Below are 27218 nucleotides of genomic sequence, written 5' to 3'. Positions count from 1 at the left end.
GCTCATCATTCCCGGTCTTCCATCCAAAGTGTTAACACGTCAAACTTAGCTTTGGTGTCGCACACAGTCTCGTCTTCACTCAACCTGAAGACGCCTTATGAATATGAACTCGTCAGTAAAGTTGCTGAGGAGATGTTATACATCAAGGTACATTTATTTTTCTTATTCTTGTAATTAAATACATAGTGTAAGTGCAAATAGTTAGAGTCCAGGGTCTAAAGAACTACAGAGTATAGTTGAACATAGTACAAAGTTGGACAGTTATTCAAACAAGCTAAATATCACCAGATACTCCTTGTCTTCATAGTAGTTGTACAACAGTACCTAAAACATGAGCGTGTGTATTGTTCCTTATGGTTATACAAAAGCAAAAACCCTACAATTACCACATCTAAGACGCATATTGTTAAATTATGTTGTGCTTGGAAACACCAAAAGGAAATCATTTTTGCTATGTATATATATGGACATATACTGAGAGAAGCCCTGTCTGCTAACTCAGAAACATGAAGCAGTATTTAACACTGGCAGCAGAGCACGTCTGTGGGCATTTAGCTTTTTTGTGCCAAACCATACAGTTTGTGGTAAGCACTGCAAAGCAAAAATGTAGCGTGATTTCAAAAACTGCACAAAAGATATCAAATATTATTTACCCAAGGCTCGACTTCATGCACTTTAATAATAAGCAACACAAAAAAAGTCAGTTTCTTTTTTTGTTTTCATAGGTTGTGTACTCGTCTACCTAGAAACAGGATTATGTACGTGTGACTGTGTGTGTTAGTGTTTAGACTGCTATAGACAGGGTGACGGTTTCTCCAGTGGATGCTTTTAGAGAACACCAAGATGACATAGCACTATGCCCCACAGATGACGACCAGGCTCTTCAACAGTGAGCGAGCTGCCTGACTCTGAGCTGGACTGGACTGTCAGCTTCACGGTGAGACAGACAGGTCTACTCCTCCTTCCTCTTGGCCCCAGGGATCTTCGCTTGGATCCTGTACAGAGAAAACAGGCTTCGATACCATGTGTCCAAAAAGGTATTTATTCTAGATTATGTTATGCTTATTCGACTTTGTTTTAAACCTCCTGCTATTTTCTTACTCTCTCTTTTTATGGCAGTCAACAGAACTGACCGTCAGGTTTTACTAAAATTGGCAAATTGATAGTGGCCAGTCCAAAAAAACTGCAGCTGGACATTTTGGCATCCGTTAACCCTTTAAAAACCTATATGTTTCAGTCAGTTAGACAGAGCAGCTGATCCACTTGATCCCAAGCAACATGTTGGCATGTGCAGCCTTTTTTTTAATCTTAAAGTTCCAGTGTGTAAGATTTAGGGGGATATATTAGCAGAAATGCAATATAAAAAATCTTTTCTCTTTTGGGTATAATCATCTGAAAATGAGAATTCTCTCTCTCTCTTTTTTTTTTTTTTTGGGTTACCTGGGAATGAGCCATTACTATCTACATAGGAAATGGGTCCTCTCTCAGAGTCCGCCATGTTATAATGCCATGTTTCTACATTACCCTGGAACCAAACACTGGCTCTAGATAGGCCCATTTACATTCCTCATTGGTTACCATAGTTTGAAGCCACTGTGACAAGCAGCGCTGGAAAAAAGCGTTGTCTGTTTTGGATGGGAGAAAACCTCTGCAGATAATTCGTCTCCTGGTAAAATCTCCTGAGCAAAGAACACTGACAGAATTTTGACCGGAGAAGTTTCAGCTGATTGCGATCTGTAATCTCCACCGCTACGTGTCACTAAATCATACACACTGTTCCTTTAAACAGACTTGATAGTCCAAACTGTTTATTCATAACGTGAATAAAGCTTGCAAATTGAAAGGTTTGCAGAGCACGAACGCTCTTTTCAGCAACGCCCTGCTTACACACAAATACCTGGAAGCCCCTCAATACATCTACAGTGTCATCTGCTGGCCACTGAGCAGAGGAGTATGGGTTAAGTGCCTTGCACAAGTGCACAATAGTAGCTCTAATAGAGGAACAGCGGGTGCTGCACTTGTAATCGTTTGCCTTAGACTCCTCACTGTGTTTGTGTGGACTGAACTCATGGCTAAATGCTAGCAGCTATATTTGTTCGTATATTGTAAATGAACTTTGAACAAAAACTCTGAATGTCAGACACTCACTTCCCCACCACAGAGTTGACCTGGGTCCGTATTAGTCCCACGTACTGATCAATCTGTGCCTGAAAACAGAAGGAAAATGACAGGTGTCAATACTGGAAAATTATTGTATGCACTAAGGTTCACTTGAGTTTTTGTGAAGCTCAATTTCGTACCTGATGTTTCTCATAGACCACAGGCATGGTGAACATGGAGACCACAGCTGTAAAGGCATGGAGAGAGTGATGGTTAATGTATTCTGGCCTACAGTGGGAATATGTTCAGACAGGAACACACGTGTATCAGCAGGCCCCTCAGCACACACCAACACTTATCTAAGGTAAACTGGAAAAGTAAACAGATACTGCACGCGCTCGACAGTGAAGCAAATATGTTAAAGAAGTGAATTAAGTTCTGGCATAATGATAAGGACACACTGTACTTCTCATTAATGACACGTTATAATGTAGCACGTGTATTCTGTTTGAGTCCTCTAAGATCATTGAATTTCTGACACCCAAAAAACAAAAAGACTGAACATGTGTGAGTCAACAGCAATGCTTGGAAAAGTTTGATAAGTGGGATATGTAGTGAGTCAGGATGACCTCACCTAGGATGAGCAGTGTCAGGCCATTGAAGAGAGCGCCCACGTAGGTCAGCAGCCACATCAAAACAGCAAACTGAAACAGATACAGACATGTTTTAATCTCTATAACCTGCACGTTTGACCATATATACACATTGTTTTGGTGTCTGCGTTCTTAGTTTTGTGACATGAGTCACAAAGCCCCGCTAGTGGCCCTGAGAGGCAGAGCTGATCTTACGCTGTACCTGAAGGTGGTGCAGTTTGAAGTAACTGACAGATAATGTCATCCCTTGCTAGTAATGCTAAAAGGCAAACAAGCATGATTGAGGCAAACCTTCAAGGAGTCAACCAGATCTTGTACAAGGAAGAGCCTGCGGAGCTCCTTCATACAGGTGTTGGTGTACAGCAGGATTTTGTCAGCATATTTGCTAATCTGGTCCTGGGATAGAGCGATTTCGATCTCCAGGTAGGCTCTGGTAACAAAGACAGGGTTGGAAACAGACCTTTTCAGTACCTTTTAGTGAAATCCATAAACCTTCAACGATCTTATATTTTACTTACTTGAAAGGATGTCCCTCATCGGTCTTCTGCACAGCCTGCAGGACAGACTTGTAGATCCTGAAGCTGATGGTGGCAGAGAGGGCTGCTAGGGCTAAGTAGGCTCCGACGCTGACCACGCTGAACTGGGTCAGGGAGAAGAGGAGCAGAAGCACGCTGCTGAACACGGCCCCCGACTGCTTCACATTCCTCCAGTAGAGCAGGTCAATTGCTGCGAGGGAAGGACAGAACAAGGACAAACGGGGTTAGGACCCACAAGCAGCATGACCTGACCTCTCACTCTGTCACAAGCAGGCCCGGGCATCCACGGACGTATCAGTTTCTATGTGGATTAGGCCGCAGCGGCGCGCTACACACCACACATTTGGGTCAAATATCTGGAAGCTGTTCACAACCCAACGTCCTCAGAGATCCTCAGCTGTCACGTGATCCCGTTTTAACCCAGCTTCCTAACCTAGCTTTTCATTAGGTTAGAGTGAGCTGAGGAGCTGCGAAGTGGCGCAAGTGACAATTTGTCAGTTCAGTTTCTTTACTCCTATATATAGAGCGACCTTTGAAGAAGATAATAGCTGACTCTGACTTGTCAACGAAGTGCCTCAGTCTGTGATGCCACGCTCAGGACTGGTGGGACTTAACGTTTACATCTGACGTGTACTTATCAGTGCCACCTGGTCTGGTCTCATACGTATACAAACATACATGCAAAACAGGCGGAGGGATCGGCATTACGCTGAAGGTACACCTGCACCTTCTGCTCCCAGAACAGAATTAATGATTGACCTGTAGCTCGCTGAAGGCAGCAGCAGCAGAAATAGAAGCGCTATCAGTAGCTCACAGATAACGGTTCAATGTGACCTGGCCAGACAAGCAGATCTGTGGTCAGTGATGAAGGATAACAGTGCTTCAATGCAGTGAAACAGCATGATTTCCCCAAACTCATACAGGAACAAATATCACGCCTACAAGCACCCTATGCGTCTTGCTGCACCATTTTCCTTTTATTTTAACATGTTCTTTGTCTCACTTCTTTGGGTGGTGGGGCCTGAAATCCAAAGCCACTGGCAAAGATGAGAGAGAGAAGTGATGAGGATTAGCCCAGTGTACCATTACAGCCGATATGGTCCTCCTCTGGCAGTCGTCTGTGTCGGCTGGAAACACGGGCCTGTTTCCATGAGAACTGTCGGCTGCTTGTTTCACCTCCGCCACTGCGTGTCTAACTGCGTGTCTAACTGCGTGTCTGACAGTCTTACCAGGGGTTACCGCTCATCTGTTGGTACCAACACCTGGAAATCCGTCGTGTCATGTACAGAGGCAAGCAGAACCAGTATGTTAATACAAACTTTGGTGCCCGCGAAGAAGAGAGAATCGCAGGTTAAGGTCTCTTGGGTGTCTTACTCTTCCTCTCTGAGCTGTCCGCCTGCCTGCCTGCTCTAATTTTAGCCGTGGAGCTGTGAGCAGCATAGTGATGACGGCCATCTTTACTCTCCACTAAAAGGCATCTGTGGATGCCAAAAAGGCAGGCTAACCCTGGATGGCAGAAGAACACAGATTGTGATTAAGTGAATCTCTGCTACTCACACACTAAGAGTCTACACTGTAAAATGACAAGTATAATCTGTCTTTTCCTGTCACTAACCAATAGTGACTTACAGTACCTATCCGTCCCCTCCCACCCCCACGATCAAATCAAAGACACTACTCATTCAGAAACAGAACAGGATCCATGTGCCTTCACTGCTGTACATGCACCACTCCCCACAGAAGCCATTGTTGCTGCCATCACTGACAAACTGTCCATGTGGTTACTGATTTGCATGGAGATGCTCTCACACACACAGAGATGGGCACAGGTAGCACAGACAGCAGCTGTTACAGCACACAGACACATCAACAACAGACAGCTCTGCTAGAGACAGGTGTTGACCGGCAACAGCAACTGCGCCTTGTGATGTGCTCCACAGACTGCACGCAGACTGGAAAAAGCTTTAGCTAGTGCTGTAGAAGCGTGTACTGACCTGCGGCTCCCATGGCTGAACAGGGAAAGAGGCAGCTGCTTTATCCACGGACAAAAGGAGAGCACTGAAGGGGGAGTCCCCCCTGCACAGGAGGGGAGGGGCCACAGCCACACCAGCAAATCAGCATCCGCCTGCGCAGGGGGACTGAGGAAGGGAGGGAGGGAGGGGGGCGTCTATGGGGTGCGGTTGCCAAAGAATCACATTGCAATCCAGCACACACACACACTAACACACACTAACACACACATGCAAACACACTCTCTCTCTGTGAGCTCTTTTATGCCCAGGCTTTTAAGCGCAGCCCCGCTGACACGTGATGAAGACTGCCAAGCAGCGACTAAAATAAAAGACAGTCAAATCAAAATGGAAAATGAAACCAGAGTCCTCTTCCTGTGCATCACGTGACTTCAGTAGCTAAAGATGAGACTGTTAATATTGCACGCTAATAAACCGTACAAAATGTAGCCATGTTCTACTCCTCCATTAAAATGCTTCAGTGCTGAGCACCTGCCTGATGCAGTTACCATAGTTACCGTGCTCCATTTTCTCTCCACCACTCAACGAGAGATGGAGAGACGAAGGAAGGGAGGGGCCGAAAGTGGAAGGGAGAGGGGAAGAGACGGGGAGGGAGGGGAGAGAGCCTTCCTTTGGGAACAGTGAGAGATTCATTTGCTCTGAATCTGGGGAATCAGCAGCACATAATGTGTCTCTACACCCCGACTCATGAAGACAGCCTCTCCCTTTATTGTGGAGCACAAAAGGACAATGGCAGGTTTAACACGAGGCCAGTTAGTCGTCAAGCCTGTTTCAAGAAAATAAGAGACACAGTGTGTATGAAGGGCTTTAAGATTAACCGATAGTCACATGGCAAGCTCAGACATTACGAATCTGTGTCTAATTTCTAATTGAAAGAATAAAAATGCTCATTTGTGTGGCGCAGCTTGTTCAGACTAGACGACAGTTGGGATGACATTTCGATTATTTACATTTGAAACTTTTTATGTTAAGGCATGCACCAAATACAGAAAACCCAGCTAGTTTTTGACAGTAACTAAAACTGAACTGCTCAGTTTAATATACGACACGCAGGATGTTGAACCAGAGCACAGAGGAAGTACGAAAGCCAAGCTCTGTTTGTTGACATGACTCTTGCCTCTGATATTCAACACATACAGCCAGCAAAAAAGCAGAGCAAATGATTAACACCAGTGACAATAATATGATTCCCCCTCCCCCTTTTCTGTAGTGAAACTAGTTTAGCCTGACCTCATTAAATCACTGAAGACATCGTTGTGGCCTCAAACAAGCCATCAGCCAGAGTGAGCAAACATTCAGAGGGACTCCTGCAGCTGAGATTCAAGACCTGAGTCTCAGACTTGAACTTCAGCATGCTGCGTTTAGGTTTGGGTGTGACAGTATGAATGTCAAATTCAAAATCAGAGTGATAGTTTTGAGTTTTTGATGTAAGATGGTTTGAGTTACTCACTTAATACTGATGCATGAACATTTGCTGGAGTTTGTGCAGACAGAGATACCTCATTAATTGGACAGGTTGTCTAACAGAAATAATACCTTCAGTGTATTTCTAAAGTTAGATTCTTCTCTCAGACCCCTCTATTTATCAATATTTTTAAATAGATTGAAATATATATTACGTCTAATAAACAATGCATAGGCTCATACAGAAGTAATCCCTCTCAGTCATCGCTTACGACCCATTACTAGTGTGTGGCAGTATATTCCTCAGCCTCCTGCTTGTATTTTTAATTTTCTGTGTTAGGGATGTTTATGGGCGTGTACCTTCCCAGTGCTAAGGTGAGGTCAGGGCTTTATAAAAAGGTTGCGACGAGGTGCCAGACTGAAGACAGTATGCATCCAAGAGACATAACCCCCCCGCAAATACAGCAAAGCGAAACACCAAACGGGTGGATGTGGGGTTGGATTTTACTTTCACTTTGGCTAGTGAGCGTGTTTACAAACAGTAACCGACAACCTTGCATAGTAAACCTTAAAGCATCCATCAGTTATGTCAATCAAATAAGGATTTGAACAACTAGCACATTGAATATCAGTCTTCCGAAATGCACAAGGTTGTAGACATTACTCTACGCAACCTCCCACACCAGAGTGTATCTCGGTTTTGTGTTTGTGTATTTAAGAAACTATAATGAAATATTGTAAAAGTGGTTCTGTAACTGCAAAACGCATTCTTCATCTTATCTGTGTGGTTTTGTGACACAATATGTCATATTTTTAAGAATATGGATTTACCTGATAAAGATAGCTACTGAATTAGTAGACAAGTGTACAAATGTGTGTTTGAGTTTTGAGCATGCCTTAGAAAACCTATTGGTGGCTGTGTGGCATCTTGTCCTGTTTGAATATGTCATGCATGACTCAATTTTGGATATGTCTGCATCATTGTTTTATAATTCTGGAGTAGTATGGTGGCAGTGACTCAGGACTGTGCATGTGCAATGAGAAAGACTAAATATAAAAATGCCTACAGCTTCAAGGTGATGTTCAAACATTCATCTGCAGGAAACAAATCTGCTCAGTTTCATCCTTTGCTGTGCTTAACTGTATCAGCTTAATTTGATGCGTTCCTAATGTTGTGGACAGATCCAGTCTGATAGGCTATCACGTTGCAGTCTTGGCCAAAGTAAATGGACAGTGACTCAGTAGAATAATGACAAATGGGGGTTTGTCATCAAGGTTATTTTTTTTACAAAGCTGCACATCCACAGTGACTGTTGCAGTTTCAGTTGGGAGACAATAACCGGGCCATTCTGTTGCATTTACACTGCTGAGCTAAACTTAAAGATAGAAGATAATAAACCGCAGCCAGTGTGGACGAAGGGACGCCATTTTCTCTCTTGGCCCCCTCTACGAGCCCTCCATGCTATGGAAACAGACAGACGGAGGATGCTGTTCTCCGGCCCAGTCTCTGCAAGGTGTCATGGCAGCCGAGGAGATAGGGCTGATGTAATCAGGATGGGTGTGCCCTGGTTACCATGGAGACAGTCTGTCAGTGCCGTCCGGATATTCTGACTACCTCGTTACACAAAAACAGAGCATACGCCATATAAAACCAGCTCCCCTGCACGGTCGCAAAGTGGGGAGGGCGATGACAATGACACGCCTTAGTCCACAACACTAGCATCCATATTAACATGCACCCAAAACAGATGGCTCCCAGCTCCCAGCACACTGGTGTACATACACTTATTTTCCAAAACACCCACCAGCGTCTCTCGCCCCCTCTCCTCTGTTTTTTTTCTTTTGATCAAACGCACACACACGCAGCAGAAAGGATCTGTCATCAGGGCGTGTCCGTGTGAAAGGATGCGCAGGTAAACACTGCTGTTCGATCCCCCAACACTTGACAAATACAGTTAGATGACCAATGTACACATGCAAAACACACATACATTCAAGAACGCACTCCTACGGTGTCATGAATATTTAACCTACATGCAGAGATAACGGTGCGTCTCTCACAGCCACAAAACACAGACAGACTGATGAGCAAATCACAGTAAACACATCAGTACCCTGGCCCTTCCAGCCGCTCCAGGAGCCTTCCTTCTTGGTCACGTCTGCAGTGGCCTGCATGCTGGTGATCAGTAATGTCCCTGTTCTCTGTCTCTCTTTCTCTTTATGGTCTCCGTTTTCTTCTTTGTCTCCCTCTTCAGCAGCACCGACTCACTCACTCATCCCAGAAAGGCATGAATGGTCGAAAAAAGGATGCGGGAGATAGGTTGAGATGACAGAGAGGGAGGAAGGGAGGGAGGGAGGAAAGGTTTCCAAGGTGCTGCCGGCTCGCGGAGCTCACAGACTGATGCTGTGGAGCAGCGCTGGCTAGAACACAAGGAGCGGGGAAAGTGTGTATGTGTATGTCTGTGTGTGTGTGTGTGTGTGTGTGTGTGTGTGTGTGCGCGCGCGCGCGCGCGCGCTGGGGAGGGGGAGGGGGAGGGGGGGTCAAATTGTAAACACCACACCACAGTTGCTGCTGCAGCAAACCATCCATGCAATGATTAAGAGCCTAGGGGGCTAAGAGGGTGGGTGGTGATCGCTGGAGACTAAGCTTTTTTCTTGAAAGTACACAGGCTTTCACAATAAAAGCCCAAACAGAGCATCACAACACACTGGTGATAGTGGGGGTACAAGCAGTGGGATGGTTATCCCACATACGCTTTGATGAGACACCAAAGCATTGTCATATACTTTCAAGCATGCCACTCTGGCTTCCCTTGTAGCTTGTTCGATTTTTTCACTTTGACATTTAATGGTAGAATTAATTATATAGGCTACAGATAATGGCACATTACCACTGTCTGTGCAGCCTAACGAGTCATTTTAATAGTCTGATGCAATGTTTGAAGGTGGAAAATGGCTGGACTCTGTGTTGCTAAGGAAAAATATGGCAAACATCCAGGTCCGTTGTTCTTTATTTCCACAGAACAATATTTAAGGTTGTAGCCTGAGATTCAAATAGCTGTTTCCACTATGATGACTCACTGATAAATGAAGAGGCAAAGTGCTTATGCTTAAATAATTCATGACAAGAGAGACACTGTGCATTATAGCACAATGGATGTGTTGGTGATTTATGATTTCCTCTCAAGAATAATATAATAACAACGTGTAAAAAGCCCTGGGACTGAAGTGCAAAAGAAACCGCACAGTCACTGTGTTGTCAGCACTGAGCAGAAAACAATTCCTTTATAGTTTACGTCATTTTTTTAATCCAATCGAAGCCATTAGTCCCCCCCCCCCCCCCACAGACAGCCACACCTCACACCTTCTGTTCACTGCAGCCTTGACAGGCGTCTATGCCAATACCGACCACAGGGGAGAAAAGAAAAAAAAAAAAAAAAACAGATTTCCCTGGACCAGACTGAACACGCTCCCCCATCACTGTTGCTATGGCAACTGGCGTGGAAGTGCACCATAATATCTACTGGTCTTCAACAGAGCAATAAAGGTGAGCTGCGCCCTCTAGTGGTGGAGAAAAAAACACATGTGACCTGCTTTTTTAGCATTTCCAGAACCTTCTTACAGTCCGAGTAAACAAAACAAGGACAACCTCTTTTATTTATTATTTGACCACAGCAGCTCTTTATATTACACATTTTAAATTTGCTCAGTCGTCACATTCTGGTGCATCAGTAGCTGCGAGTCAATCTACATTCTTTAAGATGATTTTTTTTTCCAGCTCTTTAACTGTGAAAATCAAGAGGAAGCCTTCAAAGCCTCTAAGTGGGAGTGTGCCCCAGTTTTGACATCATAGGATTATGTAAACCCACTGTTTACATGGATAGAGAGAACAGCCAATAGAAGTCAAAATACCCAATGCCAACCTCAAATGTGCAGCTTAAACAGCTTTAACTCCTGCTGACTGTGACTGGCATGTTTGACTTATCTAATCACAGAGTGATGAAAGGAGCCAGATGCCGTCAAGATGCATAAAGAGTTTCTTTTTTTTTTTTTTTAACCTCTGCAATTCCATCATATATGCTGTTGACACTGACTGTAGAGTGATGTTTACAGGTTAGACAGTGGGGCTGTTGAGTTTCAGTCATCATGCATTGTCATAACTGTGAATCAATGCATCCTCACGCTGCTTTTCTCTCTCAAATGTTCCACCAGGGGGAAGCAGACCTCAGGAAAGTACAACACTTCCCACCCTCCCCGGCAGACGACACACTCAGCAGTGGAACATCCCATCCTGTTTACTTTCCCAGCCTTGTCAACAAAACAATGTCAAAGCACACCATGCAGGTAGCTACCCGGAGGTAAACAAACACCAAGTACTGCGTTAGTGATTAGAAATAAGCTGTCAATCATTTACAAACTGTTTTTTACCCCTTGATATATGATGGGGGAGGCTATGAACATGAATGCACATGCGATAGAGCTTTCAGTAGAGCATGAAGACACATTAGCACACACTACACTACCTGTTCCACAAGCTGACAGCACTATTTCTGGAAAGCCAGTACTCAAGATAGCAGCTTACAAGCCAAGGTGAAACCACTGCAACACTGAAAAGATTACAGACATATTTTGTGAGATCTTATTTCTTCAAGTGGCAGTAACAATGAGATTTCTAACATTTCTGTGAAGAGGTGGAAAATGTATCCTTGAGAAAACACCACGTTCTGGGCAAAAGAGGCGATAAAGATTTCTAAGACTGACCTTTTTGTTTATCAAAGCCCTGCAGGATGATTGAACCAGTAGACTTTCCCAGGTCTCCTTTGCCCTCACTGGTGTGCTTGTGCATGTCGTCCTGGTGGGGCCTCTCCGATCGCACCTCTGGGGGCACAGCAGCAGTGGGCGGCTTGGGCTTGCTGGGGCGATCTTCCTCTGTTTTCACGGGGGTCTTGACCTTTTCTGTGATCAGAGGCTCGGCTGGCACCGTCTCAGCTGTGCTACGTGGAGGCACAGAGCTGGGAACCAGGGGAGAGGGAGGGCTGACTCCCTGTTTGGGGCCACTGAAGCCCTGCTCTCTCTTTGGGCTCTCTTCAGATGCAGACTCAATGAAGAGATCACTGTCAAGCTCTGCCTCTCTCTCCTCCCTCAGAATGCTGTAGGCTGTGGGTGGAGCGTGGTTGCCTGCTAGGCCGAAACCACCCTTGGCAACTGGGGGATTGTCAAAGGGGTTGTTAGGCTGGCTGAAAGTGCCCTTGCTAGGCGGCTGGGCAAATGGGTTGCTAGTGGCCTTTGGAGGCTCCTCAGACACCAGCTCAATCTCTGAGTCTCCAGACTCTGCGCTGCTGCCATCGTGCTCCCTGCTGCCTGCCTTTGTGCTTGGACTGCTTTTGGAAGCTGCAGGCTTCACTGCATCAGCCTTGAACATGTCATGGGAAGGGAATTCTTTCTCTGTTCACAAAGAAATGCAGAGAAGAGTGGACATTCAACTCTTCATTCACATTACAGGCATAGAGTATCTGCACATAAATCTTAAAAGAATACTTCGCCAACAAAATGATCATTTGTGTATCAATGAGTCACCCTGTGTTACATTGAATTTTTGAAGAATACTTTGTTTTTCTAGCATGCCTCCACGGTGAATGATATACAAATGATCCTTTGTAACTTCCGATGACTTGCTCAATACAAGTTTTCCTGCTACAAACTTACTTGGTTTGGTATGACCAGTAGCTGTTGATGGCTAACATAAACTAATGTTAACAAACTTTAGATAGTTTTTGTTGTAAAGCTGTTGTCACTAAGTCAGTTTGCTGACTTCATGATTCTTCTCAATTTTGCTACTGTTATGCATCGCTTTAAAGACATAGCCTATAGTTCTGAACATAGCCGTGACTCTGATGACCATTATTACGGCATTGACATCTTCTACATGAAATATTTTTGACATGATAAGGTTTCTTGGAGTATTTTCACCTAATCAGACAAAAACATACATACCCATGTAGTCATTTTATCCATAAAACAGTTTCCATAAAGATGCACTATGCTCTAGTCTAATATATACTGATGTTTCAGTGTGAAATTCCATATACCATGATGGGGAATTTTGACAACAGGGGCAACTTCTGCGACAGGTGTATGTGTGCTGTGCTTACGTGTTGGTGAAGCATTGGGAGTGGAAGCTGGGCTCTCGTCTTCTGGCTCTGATAGTGTCACGGTGGGAACCCCCTGTAAGCCCACACTGAGGACGTTTTCACGCTCAGACACGCTGACTGGAGGGGGTTGTTGCTGCGGCTCAGTCTTGGTAGTTGGAGGCTGGGACTCAGTCAGGGTGATCTTCACTGGGCTGGCCGTCTGTGGGGTGCCACCCAGGTTTCGGTAGGAGCGGTAGTCTGACAGCTCTTCATCAGATGGCTCCTCCACATACGGGAAAGAGTGGGAGCCCAGTGCTGGACCCAGGTTTTCCTCTTCCTCCTCGTCATCCTCATCTCTCCCAGGGTTTTTATCCATGTAGCTGCCCAGCGAATCACGACCAGTTGAGCCTGTGTCCACCAGGCTGTGCTGGTCATGGCGCTCATCCCCGTGGCTGATGTCCATGTAGTTGTAGGATTCTGTCTTATCTGAGCCAAACAGAGATTTTGTCATGTCATCAGCCAGGTTGGAAGTCATCTTGGTGCTGGAGCTGAAGCTGTAGGTGTCGCTGGAGAAGTGATCCGGGCCAGAGGAGCCAGAGGAGGGCTTGGACGGTTTCAGGTCATCCGACAGGTAGGAGGCTTCTAGACCGGATGTGAAGCTCTGATTTGACATCAGGGAAGTGTAGACATCACCATCATCACTCATAGGCTTCCTGAACAGGCCAGACATGGAGTCATCTGCAGAGACTGACAGAAAGAGAGAGAACTGAAACTCAGCACAGTTACACACAGGACACTGCTAAGGAAGAATGACTGCAGTCTGTGTCACACGATGAAATCAAATCAGCCTGCCTGAGCTGTTTGATTAATAAAAACATCCAGTCAAACAACCCTACACTTCAGCTGGCGCTGCTGTCAGGGAGAGGGGCTGTGGCACTGCACAGTCAGACTGGGTGCTCGGCTGTGAAGATCAGTGAGGCAGCAGTAACAGAGGGTACTTGTACCCAGAGCGGGACAAAGGAGAATTGTTCAGACCCCAAAAAACCACAGTGCCACAACCAGAGTCTGTTCTAAATCATGCGGGCAAAGGGCTGTCTGTAGTCACATCTCTGCTCTGTAATCACTAATCCTGCATCTCCCCCAAGGGCATGGGTTTTATTTATACATTGAGGAAAACACGTATGAAACTGGGGGTCCTCTGCCAGAGAATTTAGAGCATCAAACACTTCATTTCCTGCATTCTGGTGAATTTTTATGCACCAGTTGCATTTTCTACATCAATTTATGTTGCAAATGTCTTGAATTTTGACAAAATAAAAGTTCTCTGCAACTTCTGATTATACTTATTATTGGAGGGGAAAAATGCACACATTCTAAATATTAAAAAGGACGTGTCCCCTGCATCCCCCTCAAAATCTTCACCTACAAACTACCCCAACAAATCAGTGTCATGAAAACAGACACACATAAGATATGAACAATATACTGCATATGTAAGCTACTCAGTCCAAAGTTGAAATGACTTAAGTGAGGCTACAATAGGTTGACAAAACTCTTCCATGATAAATGTATAAAATAATAAATATGTAAAACACAGCACGCTCACTGTAATATTCAACACACACACACACACACAAAACTGAAATAATATTTACTACAGTGATACAATTGTAGTGCTGATAGTGTTTTCAGCTACTATTAAGAATTAAAAAGTGACAGATGTTGGCTGTGAATTTGTGTGTGCTCTGCTGTAAAATATCACTCAACATCTCACTGAATAATTTGTTGCAGTGCTGCAGGGAGACGATAAGGATGCTCATATTACATATGATGTGCAAAACAGGAAGAGACGGACTTGATAGCAATGTTATTTCAAATCATCTGGTCAGAAGTAAAGGTCAAGAATTCAGATTTGTTGACTTTTTCTTTTAAGTAATGCAGCTCCACCAGTAAACACACTGCCTCATGTTCATACACAACCGTACACACAGTATTCACACTCAAGCATGTACTACACACCACCGCACATCTGATGCTAGTATATTTGTTGTGCTGTGTACAAGTCAGAGTTTATACTTCCACATACTGAGCTCCTCCTCCTGCTCTCCAGCCCTGTTTCTCCCAGGGCAGCGGTGGTGCTATAAATAGGCTGGGTCCAGCTGCTGGGCTGGATGAGGGGGGAAGATTTAAAATAGCAGCCTTAGGGTTAGCTCTGGAGGATGCAGACTGACTGACAGAAGACCCAACAGGTCAGGACGTCCCGTCCCTCCCGTCGCTTCCTCTAAAAAGCCCCACCACCCTTCCCTTCTGCTGCCTTTCCTACTTCTGCTCCCTCAGTCATTAACAATACATCATACTGCAGTACAATGGCATAAACACTACACACCCATGCTGGGACATGGGAGGGCTGATGTGACATGGAGGAAAAAGCAAAGCAGGCCCTCTCTCCTCTCTCCTTCTTCCGAAGATACCCGGTAAACATTTTATATGTTACTCCCCTCATCCCCTGGGCTCAAACGGGGACGTAACATTCTGATTATTTTGTATCTAATAATGTCTTGTAGATCTAAACTGCCTATGCATCCAAGCTGTTTGCAACACCGACGGGCCAGCTGTTGAGCCAGTTCAGCGACGTGAATGCCCTTGATGTACTGCTAAAGAGAACCAATGTATAATCCTCTTAGCATACTACCATCGTATAGGTCCCATCAGCCATCACCCTGGCAACACCATCATAATCTTACACTCTCTGATTCACTGTACAAATACGTAGTGTGCGGATGTGGGAGGCACTCAGGGCCACTACAAACTGTGAAGAGAGGTGATCTCTGGTGCTGCCAACTGCCAGTAATCCTGTTGACTGTAGGCAACACACCCCCTCTTTCTCTATTAACCCATTCTACGTAACAACACGGATATACTCACCAGCAGTTGTGTGAGGCATATGTAGCAATAAAGAGACTGGTGCTTGTTTTAACTGTCGTGAGGGCAGCCGCTCTGGGCAGCTACTTGACAAAGTTGGTATGTTGAGATTGAGGGTATTTTGAATCTGCTGATATGGTGTAGCACCCAGACACTGGAGGAAAAAATAACAACCCACAAGGCTGAAACAAATGCTTTGCTGCGCTTAGATGGGATTGGACATGACAACAGAGGAATTCTCAGCTCACACTGTAGCCACACAACATAATCATGTCACTGAAGGGATGGTGTAGTTAAATAAATATGTCCTGGTGGATGTGCTGTGAAGGGGCAGTCCTTTTGTTGTCCTCTGTGCAGCCAGTGCGGCTGCGAAACTAATGCAGCCTGACAATGTGTGCTACACCGAGGCATGGGCTCCTAATTATCAGGCTACAGACAAAAACATGTGAGCACAGTCGATATCAAAAGAGCCGGAGTTGCAAAATGAATATATTACCACTTTGAAATTAAAGGGTTTACTGAGCTGCATGTGGGACTCCATGCACAGCAGGGTTTACTCCCTTGAAGACACTTACTGATCCACTGCAGTTATTCAATGTGTAATTAAATGAATAAACTAATGTGATGGCAAAGGGATTTTAAAATCAGTCCAAATTTTTCTCAAAAACAGCTCTGTTTGCGAGTCCCGAGAACACCGTGTTGAAGTCCAGTGCAAACACAGAAGAGATGCTGCTGACTTTCTCCGTCAGTCTGTGTTGTCCAAGCACACACCATCATTATAAGAAAAAACTATCTAAATCAAGAATTCCAGTATGTTATTTTCATTGCCTCGGGAAGTTCAATCAATATTTGCAAACATGAGTTACTCTCTCTCTCAAAGCCAGAAACCAGAGAAGTACGTCTCAAACATATGAAGTCATAGCCTGGTTTTGTGGACCCACTTATTGTTTGCTTGCTTTTTTGTACCCGAATGAGCTTTGTTTTATTGTAGTGTTCTCTGCTCTGAAACAAAAAATGTGCCCATATACTCAGGCGGACCATTCTCAGGCACTTTTTTATGTTTTCCTACAAAATTCATATCACATGTACTATTGAGCCAGTAATTCACGTACAACCCATGTATTTGGGAAAGCTGCAATCACGTAACCAATGCATTAACAGGATGGGAATAAAGAAGGAAGCAGTACCGTAAGGAGGATGGCTGGGGTGGTAGACAGGTCACAAAACACAGGACTTTCCCCCAGGAGACTAGTGTTTGGAACCATGTAAACTTTGAGGTAATCTAGGGTATGTCATCACCATGTTTCTTTTCCTAAACCTTACCACAGTAACTTTACTTGACTAAACATAAAGATACCCAACCATGTTTCTTTTCCTAAAACTAGCTACAGTAACTTCCTGTTAAGTTTACATGAAATACCTATGGTCATTCATGGGGTGCTAATTTGTAGGATATCTTACTAATTGTTGTATGATACGTTGACTCAGAAAGTTCCCCTGGGTGCTCTGTGTCATCTATAACATCTTGCTCAATTTATTGTTTATGGAGCAGCTTGATGAGCTCACAGGTTTGCATTTTAGCACTCTAGCTTTTGGAGTAGGAGAGAGTTGTTAAGGTTTGCTGCCATTTTTGGACTGTCTTAGGCCATAGGAATAATATATGAATTTTGAAAATGGGCATATTTCCCCCTGATTTTAACAGTAGTTCAACTTTACTTTTAATCACGTGTTAATCTCCTGCACTGTAATGACTCCATTACTCTGTCTATGACCCTCTTGACTGTGGTGTTACCTTACAAGAGTTCTCTTTCACTCTATGACCTTGTGGAAAGCAATCCATCAAGACACTTACTGTGCTCTCCTTTCAAAGCCATCTGTGCCTTCAACATTAAATAATATGCTGCAGCTTTATTATTTCAGATATAAACTGTCCTGTTTACTTGGAACTGGACAATACTTTGTTGAGAAACTGACTTTAAAAACATGGATGATGCAGAAGGACTGACTTGGCTGTACACATAATATGAAACACTTAAATTAGCCAGTCATACTACCTGGAGAAAGCCTGGGAAATGAGAAAAAACATCAGTAAAAACTATAGACATGCCTAGTTCTTTTCTTTTTCCTGTAATTTGATGTACAATTTATTTAAAAATGTTCACACAAAAATGTTATTTGAACATAAAAACACATCTGAGTATTAGTTGTATGAAGAATGATGGTATAATACAGGGGTAGGCAACCTTTGGCTCCGGAGCCACATGCGGCTCTTTCGACCCTCTCGAGTGGCTCCTTGTGGCTTTGACATAAAAATATATGGAAACTAGTAACGGCTATTTTTTAACATTCAGTTTTTATTTGTCATTGTTGTAGGCCTAAATTGATTTTTGCATTCTACAATTGTAAAAACGTGCAGCCTATACATCGAATTAAAACATGCTTTAACATTTCATCAACTGAAATGTGAGTCATATGTCTTCGTCCTGGTAGCGTTTCCTCTAAAAAATTTTCGACCAGAGTCTCCGAAAAAGGAAAGTCTTGGAGGACAATGGAGGATTTATTAATGTGTGGACAGATTTATTTGCTTTCACCACCAATGCTGCAAAGTTAAAGTACTGACTAATTATAAATAGCAAACTGCATGGTAGCCACCTTGTAGTAAATCATATTAATGAATGCTCATTATGAGAACTATTCATAATATTGATGGGCTAATTTAGACTTAATATGCTGTTACCTTCATTCAGATATGTTTTGCTGCTCCAAACAGATTTTTTTTCTTTTTTTTTTGGCCTATAGTAGCTCTTTCAATAGTAAAAGTTGCCAGCCTCTGGTACAATATGAGAATACTATATCAAGTCTCTTACTTACAGTGGTGGAAAAAAGTTTTCGGACACCCTTAAAATTTTACACAATCTCAAATATTATCATGAAATATTTGTGGAAAAATCTTTTTTGTGTTTCAAAAGGTGTGGCTGCATTTGACAGATACAAACAAATACAAATTATATTTTTTTGTTTATTGTTTACAAGAAAAACTAACAAAACTAAATTCTTGACAGTTTCAATATGTCAGTTCTCAACATTGTTGGTATCAAAGTCAACAAATAACAGCGAATGTGTTCAAAACTGAACAAAAAATAAATAAACCATCACATCATGAAATTAATATTTAGTAGTCCTGCCACTGGCACGTAGTAGAGCTCTAATCCTGGCTGGCATGTTCCCCACGAGCCTTTCACACTGTTGAGGGGTAATCTTGTCCCATTCTTCTTGAATTACTGCTTTTAATTCTTCTAAATTCTTTGGTTTATGCTTTGAAACAGACCTTTTGATAATCCACCACAGATTTTCAATGGGGCTCATGTCCGGGGATTGAGCTGGCCACTCTAAGACCTGGATACTGTGCTCCTGCAGCCAAGTTCTACTGGCCTTGGATGTGTGGCAAGGGGCATTATCTTGTTGAAACATCCAGTTTTTACCTCGACGGAACAGTGCACGCGCAGAAGGGAGCATGTGGGTTTCGAGAATGGTACAATACTTGGTAGAGTTCAATGTGCCATCACAGACAGTGAGATGACCAACACCAGCAGCACTCATGCATCCCCAAACCATGATACTGTCTCCACCATGCTTGACAGTAGGTACTGTACATGCTGGAGATAATGCTTTGCCTGGCCTTCTGCGTACCCTCACATTAGTAGGAGGAAGATAAAGCTGGAAACTGGACTCATCTGATCACAAAATCTTCTTCCAGTTCCTGGCTGTCCAGTTCTTGTGTGCCTGGGCCCAACGATGCTGGGCTAACCTCTGTCTCTCATTGAGCAGGAGCTTCTTGATAGCCTTGTAGGACCTTAAGCCATGATCTAAAAGTCGGCCACGTACGTTGCTGAAGAAACCCTTGGACGCCCAGATCTTGGTTTGTCTTCCAAGTTGTTGGTTCGTCTGTATTTCTGCAGAGTGTATCCAACTGCTGAAGGACTGCATCTGCACTTCCTGGCTATCTGGCGGCAGCTGTACCCTTCCTGGCTGAAAATCTTTATCTTCAGGCGTGTTTCCTGCGTTAGGTTCCTTGTTTTAGCCATTTTTGTGTCTGAAGAACTTTCAAATGTGCTGGCTTTATGTAGACACGAAGCTTGGCAACAAAAATTGTGTCTTTTAATAAAAAGAACGACCTTCATCACTGGTACCAAAATGACCCAATACTCAGAATTTCTTATGTATTTTTATGGAACCAATCAATTTTAAGTTTTTAATGGCTTTTTTTAGGATTTATTTAGTATTTTGGCTGTGACTGTACTAAAAGAAATTGCACTTGAAGACCTAGTGATTCTTAATGCAATATTTCACAAATGCATGGGGTGTCCGAAAACTTTTTTCCACCACTGTATTTGTTACAGCCAGTGTTGGGAAGGTTACTTTTGAAATAGGTTACAGATTACTAGTTACACTGTTAAAAATGCAATAAGTAATAAGTAAGTAACTATTTCAATTACTTATCAAAGTAATGTAATTTATCACATTTGATTACTTTGATTATGATTATCTTTCTAACAAATGTTTTAAACTGGGCAATGAAACTGATGGTTTGACATCAAACATTTTGATGTTGGCTGCACTTTCACTGCTTGTAAAGAAGCTTTACACTGTACAGTAATGTTAGAGCCCTTTTCTGACTTCAGGAGGAAAACACTGTCGAAATTCCAGCACTGGAAGGTGCTCTTGTGCAACAACATGGCCACCCACTTTGGCGTGGTCAGCTGATCACATGGCAGACTCAGGCTGTTCAGAGCATTGCGCATTGATTTGATTGGCAGACGAGAAATTCAAACAAGAGAACAAATCAAACATTCAAAATTTTAAGCGCATACTGCAAAAAGAATGGAGTCTGTCAGTACGTAGAGACAGCTCCTCGTAAGCCATCCTACCCTTGATGGTGTTGTACTCAAGTTTGTCCCAAAGGTTTTGCTGACCTACGTTGTCAGGAAATATGTCAAAAGAAGGCATTCTTGCATGGGAAAAGATGCAAAGAAGTATACCATAAAACTTCAATTAAAAGCCTAGTCCCAATTAAACGGCCAGTCCCATGTCTAGCCCCGTGGCTACACATTTTGACAAATAAACAGCTGTCTCAATTAGACGCCTGGTCTGGTTGCCAACAGTTAATTTTCAAATTTTTTAAAGTTCTATGGATGTGTAAAAGCAGGTTGTTGGCTACTTCAAATTATGTCTCCATTCCTCAATTACCCTGTAAGTTATTCATATTCCTTTAGTCCGTAAGGGTCCTCAGGTCAAAAGAATCAAAAGGGTTTTCATAAAAATTAATCCAAAATGTGAGTATTGTTTTAACAGGATAAAGTGGTGTTTTGTCGGTATGCCGGGAGCCGTAATCCTCGAGTGCTGTAACTCTCTCCCTGGTGTGCTGTCTGTTGGAGCTAGATCGAATGAACAATTTATAATTGCTATATTATCTGAAGCCTAATTTTTAAACAAGTAATATTCACACTGGTTTAAATAAACAATTTGATTGTATTGTCTCATCTTTGCTGAGTAACAGTTTTGTGTGAAAGGAATTAAAGGCCGTTTCCCAAACATAGGCCTGTTGATTTCAGTGATTTAAGCAAATAATATCCCTGGCTATTAATTGAAGTTTTACGGTAAGCTGTTTATCAATAAGAATTTATTTTCTTGTAACCCTGTTGTAATCACCAACCTTTTGATTAGTAACTGTAATTTAACTACATATTTTTGTCAATAACTGTGACAGATTACAGTTACATTTATTTTGTAATTTACAGCTCCAATGTGTAGGATTTAGTGGCATCCAGCGGTGAGGTTGCAGAACTAAAACTTCTCCTGAGTACCAAGTATGTAGGAGAACTACGGTGGCTGATGTGAAAATACTAATGGCCCTATGAGAGCCAGTGTTTGGGTTGTCCGTTACTGTAGAACAACAAGGCAGACTCTGGGAAAGAGGACTGGCTCCCTTTGTAGATAAAAACATATTATTCTCAGGTAATGAAAACAAAATGATTGTTATTTTCAGGTGATTATAAACTAATGGAAACATAGTTATAAATTATATACTATTTCTGCCAATCAATGCTCCTAAATCCTACACTGTGGACCTTTAATTACTTAACTCCGTTAGATGCAACTAATTACACACTAACACTGGTTACAAATTAACAAAAGTACCACTATGACTATTAATGGACTCTGGCTTTAAAAGCTTTGTCTATGACGTTTATGTTCATATTGTATTGATTACAATATCCTTGGCTGAACAAATACATGAATACCGGTCACCAACTATTCCACTTTAAGAAGGACAATGGAGAGCACAGAGACAGTCTTTGCTAAAAGCCAAGGTACAACTAAACTACTAGCAGGGGTCGATAAGAGAACAGCTGTGCTGAGGGATTCAACTGCCCTGAGCTGCATTGATCCAAGACAATGACGACCCACAATTACCCAGAGAAACATCAGTGTATTTACCATTCTTTTAAAAAAATCACTGAAGTCTACGCAGTACAAATGTTGTTGTTCCAGCAGCCTTTGTCAAAGATAAATCAATGTAGAGACAGTTTAAATTAAAGCTCATCTGCCCCCATTCAGGTTCTGAAGCCGTGGTACGTACAGTACCTGTCTTCCACTGTATTGATTGTGTTTTTCTTGCTTGGATAGAGCTTTATGGATGAATAGAGAGGATGTGGGAGGATCCAGACTGAGTGTCTGCAAGTTGTCTGCTTTGGGTCAAAGCTGTCAATTTAGTGTGACTTTGAATCAGCATTCAACTTCCATTGTGCAGACAAAATTTGGTGTTGAAGAGTGCAGACACAGACAGGAAGACGGGCAAGTGTAGCCTACAATAACCAATACAAAAAAAAAAATTAGATGGACTAACACTGTTAAAAAGCGTCTCTGCTGATAGTAGCTCTAATCCCATGAGCAGTTTTGCAATACTCTGCTCGGGGATTACTCCGTACCCACAGGCTAGAGAGCCGGACTGAGGCAGTGAGATCATAAACATAGCATCATATTTCACATGCTGGCTTTTAATTGTTTTCAGGGTAAACACAGGGGATCAAAAGACATGAGGAATAATGATTTATTGATATGATGATAGCGGTAATGCTTTGTTATTGTCCCCCTGCAGTGGAGCTTTTTGGGCAGGGTCTGTCATGCTTTTATCTGTCCTTTTATAACTCAGCATTAGCTAATTGGTCCTGGAGACAGATGAAGATAAATGAGATTGGAAACCTGACAGATAACACATGGGTTGAGCACTCTAAATCATTCTGGAAAGCACACACACAAGTATATTGTGCACCCTATAAGCCGTATTTAATTATGTAAGGTGCCGGACGACACGTTTTTAACCACACGCAAGTACATGCAAGTGCTGGCTCACACCTGGGAGCTGCCCTGCTGACCGCTGACATCTACGTGCTTCTGTCAGTCAAATACTGAATCAGAGGTGAATGAGAAGACAGTTCTTTATATTTCCTGTTTTGTCCCTGACAGTCTGGCTATTTGAACTATCGGCCCTCTCATCACAGCCTTGGCCCTCTTTGCCATTAAGCCGCTCCCCCCCTCCTCCTCCTCATCCTCCTCCATCCCTGTATTATCTTGCATCTTTATCATCTGGTCTGAAAAGACCTAGCACTGCTCGGCCCCCTGGGAACAGGAGCTAAAGGCACAAATGCACTGCACTGGCTTACGCAGTCCAGCGGAGTCCACTAAGTGCTTTCTCTATCTGACCCAGCCAGACATTATGCTGTCTCATCCTTGTCACTGATGATACGCCGAAACGGAGAAAGACTCAGGTCTAATCCACCTATCCGGGAGTGGACTGTGGGAGAACGTTTCTCATGATTGATGCACTTTGTCAGGATGTGATGAAGTGATTGTTATAATGCACTTTAAGGACTAACAAAGAGCTTGTTGGGAAAAAAGATCTCATAACAAGGTGTCATTGTTTGTGTACCATATGCACTTAGTTGTTTTCATCTATGCCAGACGGCAGGGGAGGCTATTAGACACACCATGTGCTAAAAACAAGCTGTGGGATTTTCACAGCACTCTTGGACCATCGTCATGATGCAGCAATATCTTTCACAACTTTCTTTCTCTTGAATCCTTCACAGGGTTGGAAACTTTTAAGGATAAAGGAGGCTATGAAGTCTGTGATCTAAGGCTATAAGGTTCTGTCCTGTGGTAATTTAATACAGCTGAAATCAGCATTATCGGCGTCCTGCGGGTAGATCACTGTTGTGAACAAGATTTAGGACAGGCACGGATCAATTACCTAGGGAGGCAATTCTAGACATCTTGGAGAGATACTGTTTCACAGTCTGTACTGTTCAAATGCCAGACTTTGGTTCTGCCCTCAGTAAGAAAAATCTTTAAAGCTCCAATGTGAAGGATTTAAGGGGATATATGGGCCGATATGGACTATAATGAGCAGGTTTTCTTTAATGTATAATCACCTGAAAATAATAATCTTTGTGTTTTTGTTACCTGAGAATGAGCCATTAAAATCTACATAGGGAGCAGGTGCTCGTCCACGGAGATCATCATGTTGCAACACTATGTTTCTATAGTAGCCCACAACGGGCAAACCAAACACTGGCTATAGATAGCGCCATTCGTGTTTTTGCATTTCCTTTATAGTTAGCAGGCCCTCGGTGACGAGAAGCATCGGAAAAACATTTATTTTTAATGTGAAACTACTTTATTCAGTGTTTTTATTGGTTTAAATCACAGGGTCTGTGTGTGTTGGAGAGGAAGGGACCTCAGCTCCCAGTTAAAACCTCTTGAACAATGAACACTGCAGGAATTCTATCCAGGAGATGTTTCAGCTGCTCCTTTACGTCTCTAAACTCGATATTTTGCTATAATGAACAAGCAAAGCAGAGAGAGAAAGTTTGTTACAGATGGGGTGGCTGGGAGTGAATGTCTTTGACAAAGATCAGAACAGACCATAACATGTCTGGTCAAGAGGAAAATGTCCAGTCTGCCCTGCTCAGTGTGATGAGATCTGCACTGTTCCCACCAAGAACATAAGTGACAGAGTGGATTATTTCACTGGTGCGGACACGGCTCAGCAGGAGGCACAGCAATAAGAGATCGCTATTCTGTCTGTTTTTAGGCATCAAAACATAATCTGTGTGTGTTTCTGTGTGTGTGCACCTACACAAGTTGGAGCTTGTCTGGTACACTTTCACTGAAAGTAGAGCATGCTTTCTTTTTCTAGAAAGCAAGGCCAAACATTGACTAGCCAGTTCATCGTTTCACATGTACTGTAAGCACAGTCTGCTTGAAAAGAATCATTTTGAACTTCTGCACTGTTTGTAAATTTTGCAGTGCCTTTTCTCCTAATGCAACTCTTTTAGCTTTGGATGTCTAAGTCATACTTGCATGGTGAATTCGGTGCCTCAAAGTATTAAAATCTGCATTCAATAATACTCTTGTACTTAACGGATTAACAAAAACAGACATTTTTTTCTTCTTCTTGTTTTTGACCAGCAGCAGCTAATGAAACGAGAGAGGCCTGAGAAGCAGAGAGAGGAAACTAGGCGGCCCTTTTTCTTTTTTTTTTAAACATCATCTCATGAATTTTTCAGTGAATTCGTGAATGAAAGTACATGGCTCTAGTTTTGCTAGCCAAGCGAATAGTGAGGCCTGTTCCTTCAGGATTAAAAATAGCAGCATGAGCCGAGCTGTGCTGAGGAGAGTGACGGACTTAGATCTGCATGATGTACCCACAAAAACCACAGCCTCCAGCATCCAATAATAAAACTATATCATCAACATTACCAATACAGGAGTGTATGACTCCTATCATTGTGCAGGCTACTTGTTACAGTAGAGCTAATAAAAATATTTTGGTCAGGTCTTGTGCTGTTGATAAACTGTAGGATTCAAGGGCGTATGTTTTGCTTCATCACTGGACACGTATGAAACGGGGGGTGGGGGTCCTCCACCAGAATATTCTTAACGACAAATACTGAATTTCCTGTGTCCTGGTGAATTCTTATGAAGTAATTTGTGCCTTTTCTGCATCAATTGATGGTGTAAATATATGTATTCTATCAATATAAAAGTCCTCTGCTACTTTTGTGTTTATTGAGGAATATATGCATATATTCTAAATATTGAGGAGGACGTGTCCTCTTTATCCCCCCACAAACCTGTTAACCTATGGATTTAATCATTTTTAACTCAGCCAGTGGCTATGAAAGCTAGGTAGCCTACTAATCTCTTTATCATCCCTCCACCTCACCATATCAAGAATACAGGTTTTTAGGCTTATACGTGGCAGCTGGTACAACAAGCCATTCAAAGTTCAACAGGCTATTTGTCAGTGCATGCTGCATCCTCATCAACCAAACAACTGTGTGTACTACTGGGGAAAACAATAGGTCAAAATTGATGTTTTATAGCTGTCAAAACTCAAAAGTCTGAATTAATTTAGTTTTGAAGATGTCTAGTAGTACTCCCTTCAGCATCACAGCTGTGACAGCTGATTTACAAGCATCCTATGGAAGTTGCATCTTTGTTTCTGTGTTTTCAAACCCAGAAGTTTTAACTCAGGCCGTCTGTGAAAGATGAACTGCGTGTTTCTCTCCCTGTATCTATCTAAACACCGGTGTGGGTGAGTTAATTCGTGGCAAAATTAAACCCTAATGTGGCTGAAAGACTATAAATTGGTAAACATCGAGACTTCAGTGCGATAACTGCCCGCTTTACCTGTAGATGCAGTTTCCATAGCAACGGGAGGCCTTTTCCCGTCGTCCTGGAAAGGATGAAATTGTTGATCCAGGTCGCCCGCCACCTCGCCGCCTCTCGGCTTAAATTCTTCACGTAGCTCGTCGAAGCGGGTCGATGTGTTCCCAAACAGGCCGTTCCTCTCATAGTCATCCCCAAACCACCTCCCCTCCGAGCCTAGCTCCTCACCGGGCTGAGCGGACATGCTTTTTCCTGTTCTCGGACACAAGATACACAAGCTACAATGCTTCTTCTTCTTCTTGCTCTTCTCTACCGTATGCCGGGGCCGCTACTGTAAATGACAACCCTTTTTTGCTAGGATGTGTGACGGAGACAGAAACACACAAGAGTGCGGCTCCTGGCTGGCGTCTGTCAACTCGAGCCTGGGGTTTGTAGACGCCACAGATGAGGCGGTGCGGTCGGTCGGGGAGCAAGAGGAGAGGAGTGAGGTTGATTGTTTTAGTTCACTGCTCCAACGGTGACGTCATGGTGGCCGCGAGGCTCGGGGTTGGCACTTTATTTGGGGCAGAGTCAAATATGAAAGGCGATTTCGGCGTGTAAATTGAGTCAAGTGTTTGACATTGACGGGGTGAATGACGGCAAAATGATGCTTGGTGCGGTGAAACGGGCTACAGTGACTCTACGTCACAGATAAGTCAGTGATATTAG

At 43.1% G+C, this 27218-nt stretch overlaps 2 protein-coding genes across 5 annotated transcripts in view; one reads left to right on the top strand and one right to left on the bottom strand.

The window, feature by feature from the left end:
* Positions 1–133: 133 nt before the first annotated feature.
* Positions 134–26966, bottom strand: rtn1a (reticulon 1a). Of its 4 annotated transcripts, none has more exons than XM_049595336.1 (9): positions 26532–26966; positions 12876–13601; positions 11485–12168; positions 3272–3479; positions 3045–3183; positions 2735–2804; positions 2301–2347; positions 2149–2207; positions 134–995 (listed from the first exon to the last, which is right to left on the bottom strand). In XM_049595336.1, exons 1-9 carry the CDS (start codon positions 26752–26754, stop codon positions 953–955), a joined length of 2199 nt encoding a protein of 732 aa, XP_049451293.1. In that variant the 5' UTR covers positions 26755–26966; the 3' UTR covers positions 134–952. The 4 variants fall into 4 exon arrangements, with proteins under 4 accessions (XP_049451293.1, XP_049451294.1, XP_049451295.1 ...); XM_049595337.1 differs by lacking the exon at positions 26532–26966 and adding an exon at positions 13751–13817; XM_049595338.1 differs by lacking the exons at positions 11485–12168; positions 12876–13601; positions 26532–26966 and adding an exon at positions 8838–9171.
* The window catches only part of lrrc9 (leucine rich repeat containing 9), a 48160-nt gene continuing 31881 nt past the window's right edge, over positions 10940–27218 (top strand). The window contains exon 1 of the mRNA XM_049595334.1: positions 10940–11067. Within this exon, the coding sequence (XP_049451291.1) occupies positions 11047–11067 (21 nt within the window). The 5' untranslated portion in view covers positions 10940–11046. The remainder of the gene's footprint in view (positions 11068–27218) is intronic.

Source organism: Epinephelus fuscoguttatus, linkage group LG14, assembly GCF_011397635.1.
Source record: "Epinephelus fuscoguttatus linkage group LG14, E.fuscoguttatus.final_Chr_v1".
Lineage (NCBI taxonomy): Eukaryota > Metazoa > Chordata > Actinopteri > Perciformes > Serranidae > Epinephelus > Epinephelus fuscoguttatus.
Note: the sequence above shows the minus strand (reverse complement) of the source record. Positions and strands in the feature narration are given on the sequence as shown.

Coding starts and splice junctions, on each gene's coding strand:
- rtn1a (XM_049595336.1), bottom strand. CDS start 26,754: ATGTCCGCTCAGCCCGGTGAGGAGCTAGGCTCGGAGGGGAGGTGGTTT. Junction 13,602..26,531: donor TATGGAAACTGCATCTACAG/GTAAAGCGGGCA, acceptor TCTTTCTGTCAG/TCTCTGCAGATGACTCCATG. Junction 12,169..12,875: donor TCCCAATGCTTCACCAACAC/GTAAGCACAGCA, acceptor CTTTGTGAACAG/AGAAAGAATTCCCTTCCCAT.